Raw genomic sequence first — 23,624 nt, forward strand, 5'->3', positions numbered from 1 at the left:
ACATATTAAACGAATAAAATTAAATATTTAGGTGTGATTTTTTTTTTTTTTTTTTTTGTTTGTTTTTAGAAGTCTGTGGCTTTTATGTGATTCTAGTTTGTAAATGTAATATTTAATCAGTTGTTCAGAGGGCACTTACTATTTAGATCATTTTTTTCAAATAATTTTAATTAAGAATGAACATTTTAATAACTTCTTTTCAACTCCTTTTTTTCTTTTTAGCTGTACTACCTGTGCTTTGACTAGCTCTATTGAGTCATCTGTCTTTCCTTGGCTGATGCCACATTACACTAAGCTGTGTTGGTCGCTCCCTTCAGGTGGATGCTGGTCTGACCTTCAGCAAGAAAGATTTGGAGAACAGCTACATATTTGACATCAAGACCTTCGACCGCATCTTTTACCTGGTGGCTGACACAGAAGACGAGATGAATAAGTGGGTTCGCCACATCTGCGATATTTGTGGTTTTAACCCCACCGATGATGGTAATTGCGATTGGCCACACGTCACTGCATTCACAGCACTATCAGCATTGATATTTTGCTTCACCATGAAGGTCACACAGTGAAAGTTCATATGTTTCTTGCATTTTATATTTTGTATTTTTTTTGAGTAGAAATTTGAAGACGTTTACTCTGAACTGCTGATATTTCTTCGAAATGGATGGCACGGTTACATTTGTGTCCCAGGCTGTGATTTATTTCATGAGAACACCATCGCTAGATCAGGAATAATAACATGGTCATTGACATACATCTCACCGTAACAACCACCTAATAGCAGGACTGAAATGAGCCATTTTTAGCATATAAACATACATCTGTCACCTCTTATCTTTTATTTTTCTCAGTGTGATTAAGTATATCAGTTTGCCAAATGCATGAATGGGCCAAGCGATACTGTAGCATGGGCATGTAAGTTACTGCTGGCATGAACCGCAACTTTAATTTACTGAACGAGTTCCATTGATGTGGCCACCTGTTACAAGATAGCATATTTTACATTTAGCTGATACTGTACTGCTTAGTTTATAAATGTGGAAATCACCAGTTGCCTCCACTGGTGTCTCTCAACAATGTCCGTGGACATGGTAAAGATACCTGTACCAGCAGTGAATTCTTTTTAGCAGCCTTATATCAGTGTGTGTTTCATTACCACCGTGATGGCAATTTATCGTCTCAACTAAGCAATACAGCATAAGTGTAGTGGATAATTGATTTACATTTGATTGCTTTCTTTTGGATGTCACCATTGTACCGTACACATGTCTGCATCTCTCTTTCTGAAGGAGTTATGAGAACCAACTGAACGTGTCAGGAGGTCTCTATTCAGTATAGTTCTCAGCCAAGGTCTAATGATCCATGTGTTGATCTTTGTGCTGTATTGAGGCTCACGTTACTCTTTTTTTCCCCTAGTACCTTATAATAAAAGCATTGTACGCCTGTCAGTCTCACTGCCCTTCTTTCGTTCTTTCCCTCTTATCGGGTTTTAATTCTCTCTCTCTCTCCCATGAACACTCCTGTTTCCCCTCTCTTGTCTCTTTGTCTTTGAAACTAATTGTCTAAATGTCTTCTATAGTTTCTTGACCTCATCAGCTAAGCACTAAGCATTTTAGTGCGGTGAGAACTGGCACAGAAGTTGCACATGTTTACGGTTTCACATGCCACATAACTCAGATTCTTCTTGGAGAAGAAGGTGCTTTTCAAACCTGGCAACTGAGTCACTGATTATACTCCTCCAAGGTCATCCTCTCCAAAGTGTGACTATGCCTCCAGCTCTGTTAAATAGCTAGTGTTGCAGGGTAACCATGATAACAACACTGATGGCACCTTTTCAGTAGATGTATTGGAGCTGGCTTTTAAAACCCTGATGTACAAACTAATAGTAAGACTGTTAAAGTAGAACCTGGTTGTAAAAACAGATATCTTTGCAGATAGCCTTGCAGTTCTCAGTACAAAAGAATGTCCCTGGCTCTCTGTTTTGTGCTTGCTTGCACTTCTCTGCATGTGAGACAAAACTCCCACTCTTCTGTCGTGTGTGTGTGTGTGTCTGTGTGTGGCCACGCTAGAGTGCTTCATAGCTGGGCTGATATTAGAGCAGGGAACATTAGTAGGGCTGGGGGAATGAAGGCTCTCAGAGTGAGTGTAGGAGGTATAGATTAGTACACGCAGAGGGGATTTTCCCTTTTCCTGTATGAATCAGCACCTCAAGCTTCAACAAACAAATGGCAAAAAAGAGAGAAGGACATCGCGGAGGAGATGAGAGGTGCAAATGATGCATGTAGAAGAGAGAAACTGACTTTTAAAGGAAGAGAACTCAGGGACCTTACATGAGATAAAACCACATCAGTTATAGAAGAGTGTGGGAGGAGAGCTGTGAAAAAGGAGAAAAAAGGAGAGAAATGTGGAATGAAAACACATATACGCATCAGTTATCTTGGCTTTTAGTGCAGTAGAACAATCAGCTCAAACAGAAGGTTTGTTTAGTAACTCAGTGTGAGAAAGCAGAGACCTTTTAAAGTGATGTCTGAAAAGTGGCTTGTGGTAGTCAAAAAACAGAAAGTAGACTGTGTATCAACATAAAGCTTATTTCTTTTTTGTTGTTTGGGGGGGTTTACATGTGTTGTACATGAAATGATGGAGGCTAATACAGGTTCGTGACAGTGCTTTAAATTTATATCAGTGACATCGGCGTGCTTAAATTTGACATCAGCCACTTGTGCCAGTATTTCTGGCCTCGTGCTGGGCAGTGTGCTGCACTTGGATTTATTTCCTATACCCAAGAAGGAAGTGAGGTTATAGTGGTTGTAGTAGGTTGTTGTGGCTTATTGGATGTCAATAACAGTGTTTTAGCTGCAGGCTAATGGCTTTAATTGGAGGTTTAGTTTGCTACATAGTACAGGGATACACATCTGTTCACCAGAATGTGCGTAGATACTTCAGCCGCTCAAGTTCACACATTATACAGATGTAAAGTTGACGTAGTGTCAGCCTAAATGGAGACAGTTGAGCGTTACTTAGGAATTAGGTTGCTAGGAAACAGCTTGGGTCTAAGTTTACTTTGCTAGAGTTGACATTGGCACATACAGTTTACTTTTTACTTATACCATCACTGGCCTCGCTTGTATTTTCTCAGTGGCTTTCACAGGGCCACAATGAGTTTAGCTCCCTGACTTTTGTCCATGACTGCGAACGCAAGAGGAGGCATAGATTAACAAACAGCTGCAAACATAGCAGAAATGCAAAAAAATACTAGGACACGGTTGTAATCCAAAATTATTATTATTATAACAGGATGAAAACAAATGGAGCAAATTCTTTAAAGTCCAACAATGAACCAAGTGAAATGAAATGAACACGTCCACTAGATCCAGTGGAAAAAGGTTATAAAGGAACAAAACATCATTTGGTTCCAGCTGGTGTATGTTAACTTCAATGCTTTACATGAACTGAACAATCTAATGTACATTGTGCTGTGCCAAGCTTGTACTTAAACCTGTACAGCAGTCATTTACTGACATCTGCTGAGCTACATGTGACAGGTCTTGATGGCATTTTTTGTGGCCATTTTTTAGTTGCCTGGTTAGTATGAGAAATTAACCTTATCCATTCATTAAATGGTCCTTGTTGTGTAAAATGACAAAACTGCTTATTCCCCTAAAAGTGTGAATAATATGACAGTGTATTATTTGCTACCGCTGTCAGTACTTTGTCATTTATTCAGGGGCAGTGGCCTGCATCCTCTGTGGTCAGTTGTGGAGACAGCTTTACCGTGTTTCACTCTTTAGTTCTGTGTGCCACTCATTAAATAGCACAGTAAGTTTTGACAGGAGTTATCCTCAGCTTTCACATCTTTCTCCCCTAGATGCAGGAAAAGCTGCTCACCAGTCCACCGTGGGACTGGTGGTGGAAACCGCTCCACACCCAGCTCTGGGCAGCATTGTTGGTTCAGGAGTGCTGTCCAGCGTGCCACCTCCTTACCAGCCAGTCAGTGTGCGACACCTGGACTCACAGTCCAGTTCAGAGGAGCCCCAGGATTACCTGTGGCTTGCCAACTGTGAGAGCAAAAAGCCTGAACCCAACAGGTGAGACTGTGTCAGAGTAACTTCTTTTGCAGGGTCAAGTCTCCATAGTCACTGTGCTGGGAGTGTTACGTGGTGATTTAAGCATTTCTCTGTATGGTTTCCAAACCATTTATTCTTTTTGTATCCTTTCAACTGTACTGCCACTCTTGTCCTTGTCTCTACTGTATGCTGTGTGTAGCTCAGTGGAGCATCACTCTTTCTTGGAAGGGGACCAGGAGTATTTGCTCCTGGAGGAGTGTGAGAGCAAGACTGTTCCTCCACAGGCTAGCCTGTGAGTGGCCAGCCATCCAGCTGGAACTGCCTGCTTGTGTGGAGTGTTGCACATGCATAGAAGACAGACCTAAAAACACTTGTAAATGTAAATGTAAAACGATGGTTATTAAATCTGGATTTGATTTGATTTGCAAATGGCCATCCTTGTAAACAGTAAAAAGACTCATGCGTTTTGCCTGCATGTTTAGAAATTACCTGACCGTTACCTAGAATCTTAGTATTCTACTTCATCCACAAAGAGATGCTAATATGGTGAGAGTTGCAAAAGATTACTGATAAGAGATGTCTGGATCGAACTTAGTTACTAATATGGTTTTAGTGCACTGGCATGATGACTTATAGTTGCTGGGTGAATTTTGTGGCTTCTGTAAATCAACATATTTTCTTTTGGGTATTAATTATCTGGTGTTTATGTGTATTGTGTTTTTAGAGCCCATGCTGAGTGCTCCAAGTCTACCTCTTCAGAGACAGACCTGAATGACAACCTCCCGTCTCACCGCACGCCTACATCCTCCACTTCCTCGGCTAAACACACCTCACACAATGGCTTCTTCCCACAGCACTCGACTCCTGCGTCCGCCCCTTCCATCTATGACTCGCCTCCATCACGTGGTGCCTCACTCTCAACTGACAGTGGCTTTTATCATCTTCCTCGCAGCTACTCCCAGGACACTGTGCTGCTCCCCAAGTCAGCCTCCTCTCCCCCGGCTCATCCAGACAGCGGGGATGCCTCTGAGCTTTATGTGTTCAACACGCCGGCACGGAAACCTTCAGTGGAGACACAGATGCGCAACCTTTCTATCAGTTATGACATCCCTCCCACACCCGGTGCAAACTGTACCTACCAAGTGCCCCGCACAGTATCAACGACAGGGGTGGGAGGCTCAGAAAGTGGGGGAGATGTAGTGCCTCCTCCCAGACCGCCCAAACCTTCCCTCAGTTCCACCTCAGGACCCCCGCCACCTCCTGCAGAGCGCTCACCTACAGACACCTATAGTGTGCCTCGATCGGCCTCAGAGACAGATGGAAACTACTGTGTGCCTACTAGTGCTGGGAGTAAGGCTTTACGCAGCAACACTATTGGCACTGTGGACTGTTCACGCGTCCGCAAAGGTTTGTATTGTAGAGGTTTATTTTTCTCATAGTACCCTTTTCACTTTATTTTACTTCCTTTCAGCTCATAAACATGTGCTTTTGTTAGTTTCCTTTTTAATAACAATTTTTTAATCCATGGCCAACATTCTTTTTACAGAGCCTTAAAATAGACTGGTAAGAGAAGTGAAACTTATGGTGTAAACATGGACAAAACAGAATTTATTTTTCTTCTTACTCCTCCCTCTTGTGGCAACAATCATCATTGCAGAAGTAAATAGATCTTGTATTGTCCTGTCAAACAAGCAGTCATGGTAAAAATAGTGAAATATAATATTCCCCTGATAAACTCAAGGTTTTTGTGAATATCTGGCCCTTCTTCTCTGCTTTGTGTCTTGGTGGCTGAACAGGTTAGTGGGTATAGAGTAGAGCTGCACAATTATGGGAAAAACCATAATCATTATTATTTGGGCAATAATTGTTTTCTCCGTAATTTATTTATTTAACAAACCACATGAAAACAATGTCTTTCTACAGAAGATTTTCTTGAATTATATATAGAATTCCAGTAGAAAAACAAATAGATGAGTAACAAAAATGAGATGAAGATGGTGGGGGATACTGGGTGACAGGGTGGTCTGGTAGGAAGCTGGGCCCAGATTAGCAGGTGTCTCAGAACGGCTGATCTCTACACAGACTGGTGCATCAAGCGGCCCAGTTTACAGTGAACTCAAGCCACTTAGGAGACTTATATGGTAGCCACAGGAGCAGTGATGGAGAGCCAAAACAGACAACCATGGCTCATGTCTCTGTAATGCCTCTCCCTTAATCTTCTGCAAACGAGTCTCTCATTTGTCTTCAAAGCTTTTTTTTGCCCTGTTGTGGTTCTTGTGGTCATAAGTGAAATGCATTAGCAATGGCATGAGTACCTGATGACAATACAAAAAACAGCAATTATATACTGTACAGTAGAGTGCCTTCTTGGTGCTTTTGAGCTTTGTCTCAAAATCTGCCAAGTCATGGAAACACTTAACAGTTGCCCTATATTGAGTATTTTGTTGGGATTGTCCTATAGCATAAATATGCCTAAAAGAAGGCACATTAAGTGAAGGCTAAAAATGTACAGTGCACATCATTTACTGATCACTGTGATAAATGGTTGTTTATTAATGGTATTGCAATCATGCTTGCTTTTTTTTGTATTTTTTTTTGCAGATTTTGGATCCCAGGACTGCTATGACATTCCGAGATCACTCCCTTCTGACAAAAGCTGCTCGTTTGACTTCAATGAAAGCTTCAACACCTATTTTGTAAGTGTTTGAAGTGTAACTGGTGGATCACAATTGTGTCGAACACCTTTGAGATGTAGCTTTGGGGACATGTTTGTTAAATCCAGTGAGGTTTGTTTTGCCTTGTCACCTTCAGAAAAGCAAAGGAATGATGCCAGTGAGTAGCCATTCTACAGAAGAGGTCGACCAAAACTACGTGCCTATGAGTGCCAACTCGCCATCACATCATCACTCAGGCAGTTTGCCAGAGCCGATGCATGAAACCAACTATGTCCCCATGACCCCAAGTACTATGGAGTTTTCCTCCCTGGGAAAACAGGTTCCTCCACCTGCTCACATGGGATTCCGCTCAAGTCCAAAGACCCCTCCCCGCAGGCCGTTGCTCAGTGACTGCCAGCCCCCACCCGTGGACCGAAATCTCAAGCCTGATCGCAAAGGTGAGTGGACAGTGGGTGTGCATGCATGCGTAGCTGTGACTTCATAAGTATTGTGTTTGTCAAGTTCTTGCTTTGGGGTAGTGTGTGAGTTTATTGTTGCTCTGAACTTAGTTTAGTATGCTCAGCGTTCACTAATGCACCAACTGTACGTGCTTTGTCTCTCACTCTGCTGCTATTCCCACAGTGGCTGGCTCGTGGTCATAAAGCCATCTGTACAAAATTTCATTCTAAAAGTAGTGCCATTTTTCATCCTGCTTTAGTTGTTGTCATCATTAATGTGGAAAAATGTTTCTCTCGTTTTGTCTCCCTTGGTCTGTCTGGTGTATTAAATACCACCGTCTTCCTCTGCGGCTGTCCTTGACCAGCTTGTTTCACCTTTTGATTAGTTTACTGCCTCTACATCTTATTACATCCAACACAGTTAGCTGCTTGTCAAAAGCATGTCTGCCTTGAGCTCCTGTGAGGCTCTGTTAGCCATTTTGGAGGGGCCTGCTCCCTGTGCCATGGGGTGATCGAGGCCTTAATTGGTCACCTCCATCCCCTTTGTTCCCATCATCTGAATGGAGCCCTTTGATTAGAAACCTAATAGCAAGGGGATTTAAAATCTGGGTAGACTGAAAGACTGAGTAATGGGTAGAATGAGAAAAAGAGGGTTGCAGAATGATGGGAAATGATCACAGAGGCACACCAAAAGCCAGGGTTGTTACGGTCACTGTAGAAAATAATACAGTTTTATGGAGTTTTAAATTTCCCAACTGGGAATTCTCCCTTTTGCGTGGCCCTTGAGTCGCTCAGCTCCAAGTTTGGCTTGGGTCATTGTTGAACTGCGGTGACTGAAAAATATATATATAAAATAAAATTCCTCAAAATCATGTGGCTGCTGTTCATGCAGCCACTTTGAAAGGATTGCAATTTATCTCGCATAAGGAATAAAAATGCTAGTGAATACATTGGCACAGGAGAGATGGCCTTTAAAATTGCTCAATTTCTTTTAATTCTACAAATTTACAAAGGATATGATTGTAAAAGAAACTCCATAACCCCCTAACTCCTTAACCTTTTTCACCCTGTCCACTAACCAGAAATGTCCCCCTTCTTTTCACTTATAACTCAGTTAAATGGGAGCTGTGATGAACAATCTTTTAAAATATTTGGTATTTAGAACTTTTACTTAAACTCTTGAAACCTTATTGTGGTATTTTATTTTATCTAAAACACTTTGTAGCTAATGATTCAATTCCCATGAAAATATGATATTTATCCAGTCCTCCGTCCCACTGCTCCTGGCATCAGATTTACTCTACTTGGATCACAGGTTTAAGATATTTGGATCTGTTGCCGTTTTTGTATTAGAAATGCCACATAGATCAGTATAAAACACCATAAACGCAGCATATGAACTCACATCTTTTGGCTGATGTCCTTGATTGGTAGGATATGTTAGCGATGTTGCTATTTTTTTTTTTTTTTTGGACCTCACTTTTTTTTAAAGTAAAGAACATGTGTGAATTCATTATTGTGGGATGTCGCATGACCTTTAAATTGTCCTGTGATGTTTTTCATCTCTATATTTAAAGTGAGCCAGCCAACTCTTCTGTTTTCTACACCAATCTGAATCTCTGCAACCTCTTTTCATCTTTTGCACTTTCCTCTCTGCTTTGGATGTCTGAGCCGTATGTTGCAAACACTTTGATGAGTGCATTCAAAGCAGACCTCACCTTATTTACACTATCTGCGGATCCATTCAAATTAACTGTCTTTGTCTGAAACAGTGGCACATTTCTGACAGCACTGCAGAAAAATGTTGTGATCGGTGTGTAAAAGGAGCAATGTGTGTGTCGTCCGCAAGTTTCTCTGTTCTGCAGATTGGTTTGAGCTCTTCTCAACATGACATGATTTCTCAGTGTTCTCTCAGCGCTTATACACAGCTCATCGTGCATGCACAGCTGTGATGTCAGTCTTTGTGTGGGAAGCCGTGGTGCATGGAGTGAGGTGCATGTTGGGCAGTATGGGTCCGCTGTTGTCATGACAATCATCCTCTTGAAGTGTGCTGAGCAAAAAAACAAAAAGGTGGTTGGGTGTACGCGAGGTTGTAGTTTGTGCTCTTCAGCTAAGTCTCGTCTCTTTTGCTTTGCATGGCGGGGGAGTTGTTACAGTAGGGCTTAAAGCTGTTGTGATTACCAAAAAAATGTTATAATCAGCAAAGTCTTCTTTCACCAATCAGGTCACAGTCCTAAAATAATAAGAGCAAAAGGTGTCGGTTTAGAGCGAACAGACTCTCAAACCGTAGGTGAATTCCCAAGGGGACGACGCAAGGGTAGGTACACCACACTGAACTGCTGTGCATCTGAATACTTTTCATTCTTTGACCTTTCCACACTCTACTTCACCTCTCTGCATGCTGTCAGTAATGTACTGTGGAATATATTTCTTGTTTTTCAGGAATGTGTCTTCTAAAAATATAAAGTGGATGTCAGAGGTGTTGCATTAATCCAGTCTAATCATTTTAAATCCCAGCAGGGGATGGATTAGTGTGTACCTCTTGTTACATCTTAAGAGTCATAACATGCCTTTCAAAATAAACCATTTCTATTACCTTAACCTAAATATCTCGTCACTTTTAATGTGACGTCTTCCACGGAGTCAAATAACTTACTAACATTTCTCTTCCTATACATCTGTGTCTTTGTTTTTGTTTGCAATGCAACATATTTTACTTCCAAAACACAGCCACAACAGACTTACTGTCACTGAAGCATTCACACCTGGCTTTGGAAAGGGGTAGATTGCTCTTCAGGAGGAAATTGAACAATCATATCATCTGATAAAAGAGAAACTTTTGTGGAAATGGTGTCTAGTAGGATGACAATACACTGCCCTTAGGGCTTAATGGGAATGATACAGTCACCAACTCTGTCCATTTTAGCGCCTATGGGCGGTTTGGACCAACTTCTTAGACAGAACTCCCGTCAACCACCATCACCAAGACACAACTTTTAAAAAAAAAAAAAAAAAAAAGGTGTGCATCCCTTCAGTAGAGTTCCACCACCATGCAATCTACTCTACTCCCCACATTTTTAGCACATGGCTCATCTTTTTCAGTTTTTATCTGAAATGTTCCAAGATCATTTTATAAAAGAAGCAGTTTTTTTTTTTAAATGCTCCAGTTGAGCAGTGTTCACTACAAGAAGCTCTGGTTTGGTTAAGGCCAACTTAAGAGTATAATTATGTGAAGATATGTACATGACCACTTTCCTACGTGCAGTTTAAGGATTGTATCTTGACCAGTGGCTGATTGGTGTGTGTTTCTACCTGCAGGAAAACCTGCTCCACTAGAGATCAAACCAGTGCCAGAATGGGATGAGCCGTGCACACCTGTCCGCTCGCCTGTGACGCGGTCGTTTGCTCGAGAGTAAGTATCTAAAACGTTCCTCAGCTTTTCTCATAGTTCAGTGTTTTGCTAACAAAGAAGGGCACGCTCACATGCCTCTTTGCAGGGTTATTGTCTCAGAACGCACACTGTCCCTCGCTCCCCGTTAAGAAACTTAAAAGTACTGTATATCTTCATCAATAAAGCAGCTAATGTTATATGTGCATCATCTTATCTGCTCTTTATATTGGAGTTGAAGTTTTCTTTTTTTGCTGTGAACGTGCCCTTTTGTAGTAGGTCCAAATAACTAAAGATGTAGGCACTAACACTTCATGCATTGCTGTAGTCACTGTGTGACCAAAGTAGCACTGCTCATAAAACAGGTCTGAAATCAGCCTTACAGCTATATGATACTGAAGGAAGTTTGTTGGCTTATCTGAGATGAAGTTTATTTGTGTGCTTAGTGCTGTAGGGACTCCTCTGGCTGCAGTGGGTTAGAGCTGTTATGTCTGTATTATATTTTGTGCTCGCCAGAGACTGTAATTTCTGGGAAGTCGGTCTGTAAACATTGTGAATGCTGCTTAGTCTCTCTAGGTTTCCAATGCCAGCGAGACCCCCGTCAGTGCATAGCACGGCCTCCAGCACTGACTCCGAGGACTCTACTGAACCGAATTATGTAGCCATGAACCCTAATATGTCCACAGATGAAGCAGTATGTAACACACAACTATACTCTGATACAAGAAGTTGCATGATTGACTTTTTTCTTTTCGTTACAAATCACAGATAATCAGAGCTAATGAAAAAAATGTGATAAATGTCTAATTTGATTTTTATTGTGATTATTATTATTATTATTAATATTTTTGTGGTGTCTGCAATCAGTTTCATCTCAGTTGAATTAAATCTGCAAAGACACAAATAAATACAGCAGAAGATTTAGTATGAGTCAGTTTGGAGGATCATACACCATGCAACTTGCAATTTTGTGCTGTAATTGCTTACTGAAACTATTAAGAAATCCCATTTCCAGTGCTCTTCTCCCTGAGCCACACATTAGCGTGGACAAATTACTGGCTGCTGCAGATGGACTCCTCGCCACTTCAACCTATTTCTTTGCAGTTTCCTTTCGCCCTGCTGCTCTGCTTTCTTTGTGCTCTTTCTCTTCATTTACTTTTCAGGTGCTGTCTTTAATTCAAATATAAGCTATAAAGAAATGAAGTTAATGTGCCTCTTTCAAAATTGACTGCTCTTCAAAATTGACTTTATGAAGAATAATAGTAGGTATATGAGCCGACATTTCTACCTACAGGGATACTTTCTCTTACCCTTTCTCTTGCCCTCCATGGGCAATCAATTGACCGTTTTCCTTTTTTTCTGCTGTTAACAGTTTGTTTACCTTGTTGCAACGTTTGCTTTAATATCATCTGCTGACTTCCTGAACTTTCATCACTCTTGTTGATTTCATTCTTTCTCCGTAGTTTCTCATTTCTCTGGCATCATCACCTTTATTCCTGCATTTTTGTTCTTAACCTCCTGCTGTTTTCTCTTTTTTTTTTTTATCCTTTGCAACTCCGTTCTTCTTACTCTGTGTAGAGAGGAGTCCTTCTACTGCACAGTCCCCATCACCCCTGTAAAGAGGGAGGTGGAGGAACTTGACACCATAGAGGAGGTGAGCAGGGGTTGCCAGGTTAGACGTGCATAGCCTGCCCTGGCATTTTTGGGGTGCTCTTGTGAGATGAGAAAGTACAAAGAACAGACTTTGCTGTGCTGTTATCACTTCCCAAAAACCACCTACAAGCTGTGGCATGAATACAAGGATTGCAGTGATTTTCAGATGTTTTGTACCATCACTTTCCTTAAAATTAGAATGTCTTAGTTTTGTGTCACCATCCTAATTCTAATTAATCTCTCCACTGTACTTGTATTTCATAATTAACATGACTTTTAGGCCCCAAGTTGTTGTCACAGTACCTGAAATAGACATTTTTCACTGACGAGCTTTGTTTTAAAGGTTTGTTACCATCGTCAGTATTGGGACGAGCTACATGAAAAGATGTTCACTGATTGAATATATTCAGTGCTCTATAATTCCAGTTTAAATAACCAGTACATGGAGTGTAGTTTTTGTAACCCTACAAACCTGATGCTCCCCGTATGAACACCCTCTAAAGATATTTTAGGCATTGTGACAGCTCATTGGTGCATTTGAACATGAGCTGTTTTTCACTCTGACTATGCTATCATTTAAATAAAAAAACAAAAAACAAAACAACCTTTTCTGGCTTAAGCAGATCACGAAGCTTGCTCCGCCCATGAATGCTGACGGTGGGAGTAGCCCTGTGGTCAAACCGAAGGGAGACAAACAGGTAGAATACCTGGACTTGGATCTCGATTCCGGCAAGTCTACCCCACCTAGGAAGGTAGGAACTTACCAGCACTCATATTCTGAACCACACGTTCTAAATCTCAGGAAATTTAAAGTAATTTTAAGGCTGACCTCGTTTTTCCTCAGATGAAAAGCAATGGAACTGGCATCACAGCATCAGACGAGCGTGTTGACTACGTAGTTGTGGACCAGCAGCGGACACAGGCCCTTAAGAGCACCCGGGAAGCCTGGAGCGATGGCCGCCAATCCACAGAGACAGATACCCCCTCTAAAGGACCCAAGTGACCCTGTTGTCCCAACAACCTAAACCACCAAACTGCCAGACCTTCCACACTAGTGCTGGTTCTGATTTGTACTTTGGGACAATCCAACTGTCCCATTCCACCTTAACAAGATCCCTAGTGTGTAAGAGCCAGTGGAGCGTCATAGCCACTCAACTTTCTTTCGTTTACACTGCTGTTGGGCTTAAAGGAGTACTGTGTGTACAGTTGTAGAAAGGGGTGTGGGCCAGGAATAAGCTGTATGCAGTTTGAAAGCATGTGGAAAGACTGTTTGCAGGATTTGACCTGAGCAGACTCATGAACTTTGAACATTCACTGCCTTCTTTACAGATTAGTTTTGTTGTTGTTGACCTTTCAGTGGCCTGTGGGCCGATCCAGAGTTAACATTTCCTTAAATTGTAATGCTATTTGATGTAGTTTTGGAGTGTAAGTGAAATCACTTTATAACACGATTACAACATTGTCAGCGCAACACTAAAAGTTAGCATAGCAGGTTAACAGTGTTGATTTTTTTTTTCCTTCTGCTGTTCGTACAGGCTGGAGTTACCGCCGACGCTGTTCACACCTCAGTTTTACAGTTTCTTCTTGAAGTTATCAGGAAGATGGCTTAAATTAGTGGTTCTCAAATTTTATAGGTCATGTCCCACTTCGCCCATTTCACGGCCCATGCGAAGCGCGGTCTGGGGGGGAGGGGTGTGTGTGTGTCCCCCTCATTGCTGAATCGGTGTTGGCGCCCCACCTGTCGCCCCACAGTTTGAGAAACACTGGCTTAAACTGACCCCCAGCTGTGTCCAAGACGAACTTCAAACCAGAAAGCCAGTACGACAGAAGTTTCAGAGTTGTATTACTTTTTTTTTTTTTAATTCCACTGCGCAGGCACTTGTACTAAATTCAAGCTTCGGATTCACTTGAGGTTTAATCCACTGAACATGATTTGATTTCCATTTATTTAGTAAGTGGAGATGCTTCGATCTGTTGTAATGGAAGTGCAAAGACTGTAAAATAGTGTTATGTATATAAACAGGAAAAGTGTCCTTTATTTGTATGGAATATCCAGCATGTTTGACTCTAAGGTATATGGATTCTGCAGGGTAGAATCCCGTACCTGACTTGATGGTATCAGCACTTGTGATAAATGAATGAATTACTGTGAGTTTTTAAAAGAACGTGACAGGTTTTCTATAAGTTATGCAAAGGTATCAAAGAGAGAGAGAGAGAAAAATCAGGTACTCTTTATAAATGCATATTAATGCAACTTTCCATTTCTAATTTATTTCTCCAGTTATTGTATCAGGTGGATGTCTTGTCCATTTTTAGCTCAGTATTGATTGATATGGAGGAACATTTGCTAAAGTCTGTTAAAATGCTTAGTTTGACAAGCAGTCAATTAGTTTCATAAGTTCATTTCCTTCTTTCTCTTCCTCATTTCTCTCTCCACTTAGGCTTAATTTATTTTAAATTGAACTGGCATACAGTTTTGGGAAATTGACTGTCTCATGCAGTCAACTTGATGCATATTTTAGAGACGGAAAGTTTTCGTCTGCATACATCCATGCTTTACTTGACCTGTCGGCTCTCCCGCAGAAATCCCGAGCATGTGCTGCCACGTGATAAAATCATAGCTGTACATATTTTGCCATCAGTTAGATTAACATGTATCATTTGAAAGACGTGCCTACTAAGTCATCATTCTACTTCACTCTTTCCTTATTGCAGTTTCTTTGTGAAATGGACTGCAGGGCTGATGATGCTTTATCTTTTTTAATGATTCTCAACAGAAATGTAAATTTAAAAAGTGGACTAAATAAAAATCCAGCCTCAAACCCATCTGCAGGTGAAGTGTTTATTTTCTGTTGTTCATGTGTGTAATTTGATGTTTTCTTTGTTCTCTGCACTTTTAGAAGAAACTGTGTCCCTTACACGTAACCTATGATCTGCATATATACATTCTCTGTAGTTATGCTCACCAAGTATGACTGTGGATGCCATTTGAGTACAGTGAACTCATTGTCGTGTTAACAAAACCCTTGAAACAGAGTGCAGTATTCCTGCTGAAAGCAGCAGGAATACTGTACTGGAGGTGATGGACATGGTCAGCAGCAATACTCAGGTAGGCTGTGGTGTTGTAAAAGGATGTTCGGTTGGTAGTTAGGGGCCCAAAGTGGGCCAAGAAAATAGCCCCCACACCATTACACACCACCAGCAGCCTGAGCCTTTGGTACAAGGCAGGATGGATCCATGCGTTTATGTTTTAAGTTACATTGTGACCCTACCAACCGCAGCAGAAATCGAGTTTCATCAGACCAGGGTTTTCCAGTCTTCTGCACACGTTTGTTGCAGTGAGTGGTTATTTGAGTTACTCTTCTATCAGCTCAAAGCAGTCTGGTCATTCTCCTCTGACATCAAAAATGCATTTTCACCCAGAGAGCTGCTGCTCGCTGGATATTTTGTCCATTATCTGTAAACCCTAGAGATGGTTGTGAGGGGAAGTCCAGATCAGCAGTCTCTGAAATGCTCAGACCGCTTAAATCACTTTTCTTCTCTATTCTGATGCACGGTGTGAACGTCAGCAGGTCGTCGTGCATTGAATTGCTGCCATGTGATATTAGATATTAGATATTCGTGCTAACGAGCAGGTGGACAGATGTACTAACAAAGTGGCCGGTGAGTGTATGCCTAACTATGGTCCATGTAATTCAGAGCAAGGGTCACTCTACTAAACCAAAATTTAATTCATTCCCTGTTTTTAGTTTATCTGCCACTAGATGGAGCTATTGTTTGAAAGACTGCATGGTGCTTTGCCTTCACGCTTTGCCTGAGTCCACACCCCTCCACAGTGCAGTCTCTTCCCCTGATCTCCGCCTGTTTGAGGCTCTGCAGTGCTGTGGCAGCCAAAATTACATGAACAGTTTCTTCACTGTGAGCGTCACAGGCTGGGTTGCTGCACCTCTGTGTTTCTACAGAGGCACCTGGGCCCCCAACAGCCCTCAAGTTACAATAAAAAGCTATAATTAGAATTTAAATGCATTTTAAATATACAGTACACTACTGCGGTGCACCCCTAGAAGGATTTTTTTTTTTTAACAGGGTCTTCTCAAGAGGTAAAACATTGTTAAAAATAATCCGATTACCTTGTCGTTTATTCTACTAAACCAATGATTCCTGATGTTATTTAGTTTTGTTGGGTAATAAATATGGGTGAGCAACAGAGCCTGGAATTAAGGCAGTTCACTAAATCAACAAGAGTGATGTGATCATAAATTACAAGCGAGCAAGAAAGCTCATTTGTGTCAGAGCAGGTGTGCATCAGCTTTCATGTATTTGGAATTTGAAGTGTTATCCGTACAAGATCAGTCCCATGTTAGCTTTGATACAGATGATGTATGCCTGTTTTCTCCCTCCACTTAATAAGACATGTACCAGCACTGACAGCTACCTCTGTTGGCTAATTATTTAGATTTATAGATTTGGTAGAGGGCTCCCAGTTTATTAAAATCCAGCATATGGGCTCATTGGCATCACTGTCACGCCTAATCCCGTAAATCTGTAGTAGACATTGTGAAATATAATTCATCCTATATAAATCTGTCCTTCATGATCCATTTTAATCACTGTGCAAATAACCCAATTAAAGCAAATGTCATCGTCATATCAGCATATATTATAACTGTTCGTAAGACGTGAAGCAGATTGTCTAATGTTGCCATCAGGTAGCGTCACACTTTGTGGAATGTTTTTTTTTTTTTTTTTAAATTCCCACATCACACTGTCAGATGTGGCTCACAGGATGACAGGTTACCATATAACATTTGACAGGTTTTGGCTCATTTTCTCTTTAATGATTGCTACTTTTTCAGCGTTCATGTGAGCGGCTGGCTCGCATGCTTGATGAGTGAGAACTAGATTACTAATAATGTCATCATCTGGGCTGGCGCCAGGTTTATTTTCACCTTATGCTCGGCCGTGGGGACCTGAAAAAATGCCCCTCCCTCGTGTGTTGACATTTTTATCACGATTCTCACAAGCGCAAGAACTACTTATTTCCACTTTTATTGTTGCCTTGCACGTATAATTTACCGCTTTGTCACTTCCCTTTTTCTGAAGCGACCACTGCACACATCTAAGTAATAAGGCTGCTCACCCAGTCTGTGGTAACGACTGAAATTCCAAGAAGAAAAGTGTCATGCCTAAATCCAAAAAACCGTGTCAACAACAGCTTCTTCTTTTTTTTTTCTTAGATCTTGTTAAGCAAACACAGAAGTGACTGAATCTGAGAGCACATCAAGGATTTTATCCTTTATCCAGCTAAAAGCTTCAAGCTGTTTTGCTGTGAGAAAAGCATCTTAATCACTTTGTGTGGGTGATCGTGATGGAATGTTTAACATTAAAATAAAACTTGAGCCCGAGTGTTTGTTTGCATGTGTGCTTCTACCTACACTGCTGTGGCTTTGTGATGCAGCCCGGGGAGCCTCTGTGCGGCATCTTTGGCTCTGTGTGAGTAATGGGGCAGGGGGAGAGTCTCTGGCTTCTTAACGGGGCCCAAAGAATAATTATGAGGCGAGCTGAGAGGCTGCTCCCAGGCAGCAGGCAGCCCTGTGAGCTTTATTGGGTCGAGCCTGTTGGCTTGGACCGCTGCCTGAACTGATGTGAGCGGTATCTGAGGTGGCCTGAGGTGCTGCCTTTTGGGGCTTGTTACAGAGGTGCACAGGGACAGTTGTGGTGCGTTTTGGTCTAAATGTGGGTGGGAGCAATGACAGAGTAAGCTATAATTTCCAGACCAATCTGGGGCACTGTGTAGTTGCTTGTGAACATGCTGTAAGAGTGGAAATTTTAATGAGAAATTGCGCTGATGCTCATGTCAACAAAAACCAAACAACTTGCCTGGCTAATTAACACCATTAGTATGAGTGAAAAGTCAGCACTAGAGACTTCAGTAGATTATGCAGATGCAAGTCATATTAATGGGAAACACACTACAAGCCTTGAAAATAAACATTCCTCAAGAGACATGTTTAACCAAGTAGTCGTTATTGGACTGGCAGTGCACTCACCTGATGGTGTAGTGGCATCTGCACGTGTCCTCTGCTGGTTATTCATGGACGCTACAGTGCAGCCATTACCAGAACTGTACAGTAGATTAAACACAGATGCTATATAATGTGCAATACTGTGCAAAAGTCTTGAGTCGCCCCTCATTTCTTTATATTTTGCTTTGAAAATCAGATAAAGGTGCAACAATTTATTGAAACATGTGCAAACATACATGGAAATACAGCATATACTGTAAGGCAAAAACAGAGTCTGTACAATTCTAACAAGCTTGAAAGTCAATATTTGGTGTGATCGCCTTTATTCTTCATCACAGTCTGAACTCTCTGAGGCAGCTTTCTTGTCATTTCTTTAAGCAGTCTTCAGGAATAGTTCTCCAGGCTTCTTGAGCTCTTCTTTGGCTGCCTTTTGTTCTGTTCTCTGCTTCACTGCTTCAGTAATGTTGAGGTCCGGGCTCTGGATCCATGACTGAACTGCTGCGTGTTTTTGTATCCAGGTATGCTTTTACTGCACTGGCAGTGTGTTTGGGACACTCACTGTTGTACCTCTCTCCTGACCTCCTCTGTACATACTGACATCAATTTGAAGCAATAATTTCAAATTTGGCTTCATCCCACCATCAGACCTGACTGACTTAAGAATGGCTTCTTGACAGCCACCCTTCCACTGAGACCGTTTCTGATGAGGCTTCAGTGAACAGTAGATGGATCAGCTGAAGGGTCAGATGCCTCTCTCTTGTATCAAGTCTTAGCTGGATTTTTTTTTTCCTGTTTCTTAAGTTCTTGACCTTCAGGTACTGTTGATCTGCTGTAGATAGTTTTTTTTTTTTTTTTTTTTTTTTAAGGTCTGCTACTTCTTTTCACCTCCACTCAACCAGTTTCACACAGCACACCATGTTGAGATATCTCAAGTTTTCAGCTAATAGCTTTTTGGGAATCACGTTGTTGGTACAAAAATGCTATTTTATTTCTGTCAAACTGTGTTATCATTGGCATTTTTCATAGATTCAACAAAGAAATGGGAACAAATGATGTGTTTTTGTAACAAAGTTCCCAAAGATACAATTTAAAACTGATTCTTTGCTAAGTTGTATGTAACACTGCTTCATCCCTTAGGTTTGGTGCCTATTTCACTTGAATGAGTCATTGGTCATTCCTCTGAAAATGGTCAAGTACAAAGACTGGACTGAAAATGAATAAAAAAGCAGCCAATCGACACAGAAAAACTTTGGAAGACCTTCAGAAAGCCTGGAGAACAAGACCCCTGTAAAAAATACAAGAAAGTCTGGCTGCGTGGAATATAAAGAAATGAGGGGGTGACAAAACATATTTTAAAAAATGCTACTTGTTGGTTAATGCAAATAATTGACAGCTAGTCAAACTATGTAATGCAATGTTACAGTTTCTGGATTGCTTGATTTTGGGATTTCTGTTCAGCAATCTCTTATTACTCAGTAAAGGATTAGGTGAACATGAAGCTCTATGTTGATGTCCATGTGTCTGTTAATTTTTATTTTATTTTATTTTTTTGTGACCACATGAAGCTGTGAACTCAGCATGCACCCTCCTGGCAGACCCCGAATGGACCTAAAAAATATAATAGTTAGAATGAATACTTGCACATGGCATCCACAGCTGTCCGTGTCCACAAGCTGGTAGATCCCCTGCCTGCAACTAACAATTACACACATGCCATAAACCATTAGACTGCATTAGTTTCAAGCAGTGTGTAATTTGCTAATCTGTGCTGCATGGTGGACGCACCAGACCAGTGTTTCTATTGACCCAGTACTGGTTCCGACAGCTGGATCAGGTCTATATAATAAAGCTCCAGTCTACATCACTGAGGAGAAGCTACTGGCAATACTATAAACACACACTTTACAGGTTATATGCTTTATTAAATGCTTGCAGAAGCTAACAGCAATAACCAGTGAAAACTCAATCAAAACAGCAATTATAAATGCAATCTGAAAAAAAAAAAAAAAGAACCAACCATTAATTTTATCTCAACCTAACTCATGTCACTGTGGGGTTTTGTGAAGCATGGCTGAATAAAAGATGAGCTCAAAGGCAGTTGTCCTCAGCTCCACCTGGTCCATCCCCCCACCCCCACCCCATCCTGCGGAGGTGGAAAAAGTTTTTGTCACAGGTTGTGGCCCCTCCGAGCCCACCTCTGCAGTTACAGGAACAAAGTCTTTGCTGCAGGCAGGTGGAGTCTTCCGTCATCCTTGTGTACATTTCTCTGAGGTGTCCTCGTTCGTTTGAAGGAAGCATACTGAGCTCCCAAAACTGAGGACTTGTACCATCCTTAACTGCACATCTTCCCTTAACTCATACTTCAACCACCAGTCACACTGAGAAGCATGACAAATGCATGATCCCATGCCTAACTATGGTGACCAGATGTCCCTCTTTAAATGGGACTGCACAGCAATTTTATCCCTTGTCCTCCTGTCCCACATATTGAAGCAGTGTCCCACATTTTGACTGACTCTGCAGGATGTGCACTTTTCTAAAGTCTGGCTTCTTATGCAATGCATGTGAAAAAAGCAGGGAAGGCTTTTATTATGTTTAAGTGGAGGTTAGCCTGTCTAATACCATGCCCATCAGGGAACGAAGTCACCAGAAAGTCACGGGCTTTACATATTTAATTATTCATTTAAATATGGCGTGAATTTAAAAAATTGCTGAAATTGCCCCATGTGGCTCAAAAAACAGCGATCTATGGATACACCCCTGCTGAAATCCAACCAGACAAAAGAGCAGCTGAAATAATAGTGAAATGAAAGAGAATACAGGAGTAGAGACTAGCTTCAGCTTCCTTGTATTAGCAGTGCCCTTCATAATGTTTGGGACAAAGATACATTTTTTTTTGCAGTTTTGCCTCTGTACACCGCCACAGAGGATTAAAGTAAATCAAACAATCAATATGTGATTGAATTGCAGACCTTCAGCTTTAATTTGTTTTACAAAAAAAAAACTTGAACTGTTTAAGAATTCCAGCCACGGTGAAGCCTTCCCCCTTTGTTATTTCATGACAAATGAAGCAGACATAATATCTGAAGTTGATTCAAAGTGTTGAATTTGTATTTTATAGCTTTACACTGTAATTTTAATTAATAATAATTTTAAGGGCCCAAGAGATGTTAGTGCAAGTAATGGAGGCCATCATTAGGCTGCAAAACCCAAATAAACCTACCAGAGAGACACCAAAAACTTTAAAAGTGACCAAATCAAAATTCTGGTGCAGTGAAAGCACCGGCCAGCTCAGCAACACCAGAAGGCCTGAAGGAGCACATAAGACAACTGAAGTGCTTGATGACAGAATTATTTCCATGGTCAGGAAAGACAGCTTTACAACATCAAACCAAGTCAAGAACACTCTTGAGGAGGTAAATGAATCATTGCTGAAGTCTACAATGAAGACAGCCTTCATCGAAATACAAAGGGTTTACAACAAGAGGAAACAGTCAAGACCAGGAGGGTCAGATTAGACTTTGCCAGAAAATTTATAAAAGAGCCAAGTGGTTCTGTAAAAAAACAAACAAAAAAACTCTTTGGACCAGAATGATGGGAAGAGAAAAGTATGGAGAAGGAAAGAAGCAGCTCATGATCCAAAGCTACCACATTATCTGTCTCACATGTTGGAGGCACAGTATGGGTATGGATGGCTGCCAGTGGAAGCGGGCCACTAGTGTTTATTGTTGATGTGACTGCTGATAGAAGTGGCAGGATGAACTGTGAAGAGTAGAGGGCTATACTCTCTGCTCAGATTCAGACAAATACTCACTGGGCATCGCTTCACAGTGCAAATAGATAATGACCCAAAGCATACTGCATAAGCAACCCAAGAGCTTCTCAAGGCAAAGAAATGGGATATTCTTCAATGGCCGAGTCAGCCACCTGAGCTCAACCCCAACAGAGCATGCTTTTCAGTTATTAAATACAACTGAATGCAGAAAGACCCACAAACAGTAAAGGCCTCACAGCGCAACTCAAGAGAGAAAACACATTTGCTGTACTTCCATCAGATATTGATAGTTTGATTTACAGTCCACTGTGGCGTGTACAGAGGCAAACCCTGTGTCTTTGTTTCAAACGTTATGCAGGGCGCTGTAGGTTTTTGGGATCTGATCACCCTAATACTGTTACCATGGTTAAGCAATAAAGGACACAGGATGATGGTCATACAGACCTCCTGACTAAACACTTACAGAACAAAACTGCCTCACAGTATTTGCTGCAGCATGAAAACAATGAGCAACATTTTCCATCTCATACTGCAACATTTAAATAGAAAAAAAAAGAAACCTTCATGAGGACATTTAAAAATTTGCCCCATAGATACATTTCAGAAGAACATGTAAAAATTTAAAACATCTAATAGGTGTGTGTGTGTGTGTGTGTGTGTGTGTGTGTGTGTGTGTGTGTGTGTGTGTGTGTGTGTGTGTGTGTGTGTGTGTGTGTGTGTGTGTTTTATCTGTCAATCGATGATGCTGAGGCAGAGAGCAAATCTAAATATCACCCTGATTATGACTTCTGTACACGCTGAAGGACAGTTCTGCAAATAAAACTTTCCACTTTATTACAGTCAAAAGAGTCATTATTCATAGACTTGATGGATATTAAAGCTCCTCTGTTGATAAGCGTAGCTCTAGAAAATGATGCGTTTCTCCTGTTGTTTCCTCCGTATGCAGCCTTTCCTCTTGTGCCTGTGAAGATTTTACCACCAGTGTCCATTACTCCGGGCTCAACAGATGCAGTTATTTGATCTAAATGCTGTTTTTCTTGTTGTCGTTGTCATTTATTATTTTAATAGTACACACAAATTCAGTAAGTCTGTGTGCATAAATGCATTTTTTTTTTTTGTATGTTGTTAGATTTTGTTTTACAATGTTAGGAAATTAATGCTGAGGTCGAACCTGATGTTGCAAATAAAATAATGATTCTCAGTGTCTGGTATCAGGTTGGTATGCTGTATTGGCTGTTAGCCAAAGCCAGTGTATCTGTATGAGTATTGTAACAAAAAAAAAAAAAGTTGGATGAGTGTATCCCTCTTAGTAACAGTAGGCATGTTCTCAACATGGTTTTCATTTCTTTTGGCAAATTTACACTGTTGGCAGTTTGTTTACTTCAGTTTTCACTCTGCCAATATTTCTCAGTGCCTGCTGGGTGAACTCCACTCCAGCTTACCTGTCTCCCAGAATGAAAATCCTGAATCTTGGACGTGCTTTTAATGAAATGCATCTCATTACAGTGCTTCCTGGCAGGCCTGTATTTAGCCATCTATAGTTCTGCTTACCACATGTGTCATACTCCCTCATCTTCCAGTCCTGGCAGCCGATCTGTCTTTCCTCTTA

The 23,624-nt window shown here is 41.1% G+C and overlaps 1 protein-coding gene across 1 annotated transcript in view; it reads left to right on the plus strand.

The window, feature by feature from the left end:
* gab1 (GRB2-associated binding protein 1) overlaps positions 1-15,034 on the plus strand; it is a 29,155-nt gene extending 14,121 nt beyond the window's left edge. Inside the window, exons 4-13 of the mRNA XM_030743478.1 lie at positions 318-483; positions 3,863-4,082; positions 4,786-5,468; positions 6,663-6,757; positions 6,873-7,173; positions 9,398-9,490; positions 10,492-10,585; positions 11,129-11,255; positions 12,838-12,966; positions 13,059-15,034. Of these exons, the coding sequence (XP_030599338.1) occupies positions 318-483; positions 3,863-4,082; positions 4,786-5,468; positions 6,663-6,757; positions 6,873-7,173; positions 9,398-9,490; positions 10,492-10,585; positions 11,129-11,255; positions 12,838-12,966; positions 13,059-13,217 (2,067 nt within the window). The 3' untranslated portion in view covers positions 13,218-15,034. The remainder of the gene's footprint in view (positions 1-317; positions 484-3,862; positions 4,083-4,785; positions 5,469-6,662; positions 6,758-6,872; positions 7,174-9,397; positions 9,491-10,491; positions 10,586-11,128; positions 11,256-12,837; positions 12,967-13,058) is intronic.
* Positions 15,035-23,624: the final 8,590 nt, after the last annotated feature.

Source organism: Archocentrus centrarchus, chromosome 1 (assembly GCF_007364275.1).
Source record: "Archocentrus centrarchus isolate MPI-CPG fArcCen1 chromosome 1, fArcCen1, whole genome shotgun sequence".
NCBI classification, from domain to species: Eukaryota; Metazoa; Chordata; class Actinopteri; order Cichliformes; family Cichlidae; genus Archocentrus; species Archocentrus centrarchus.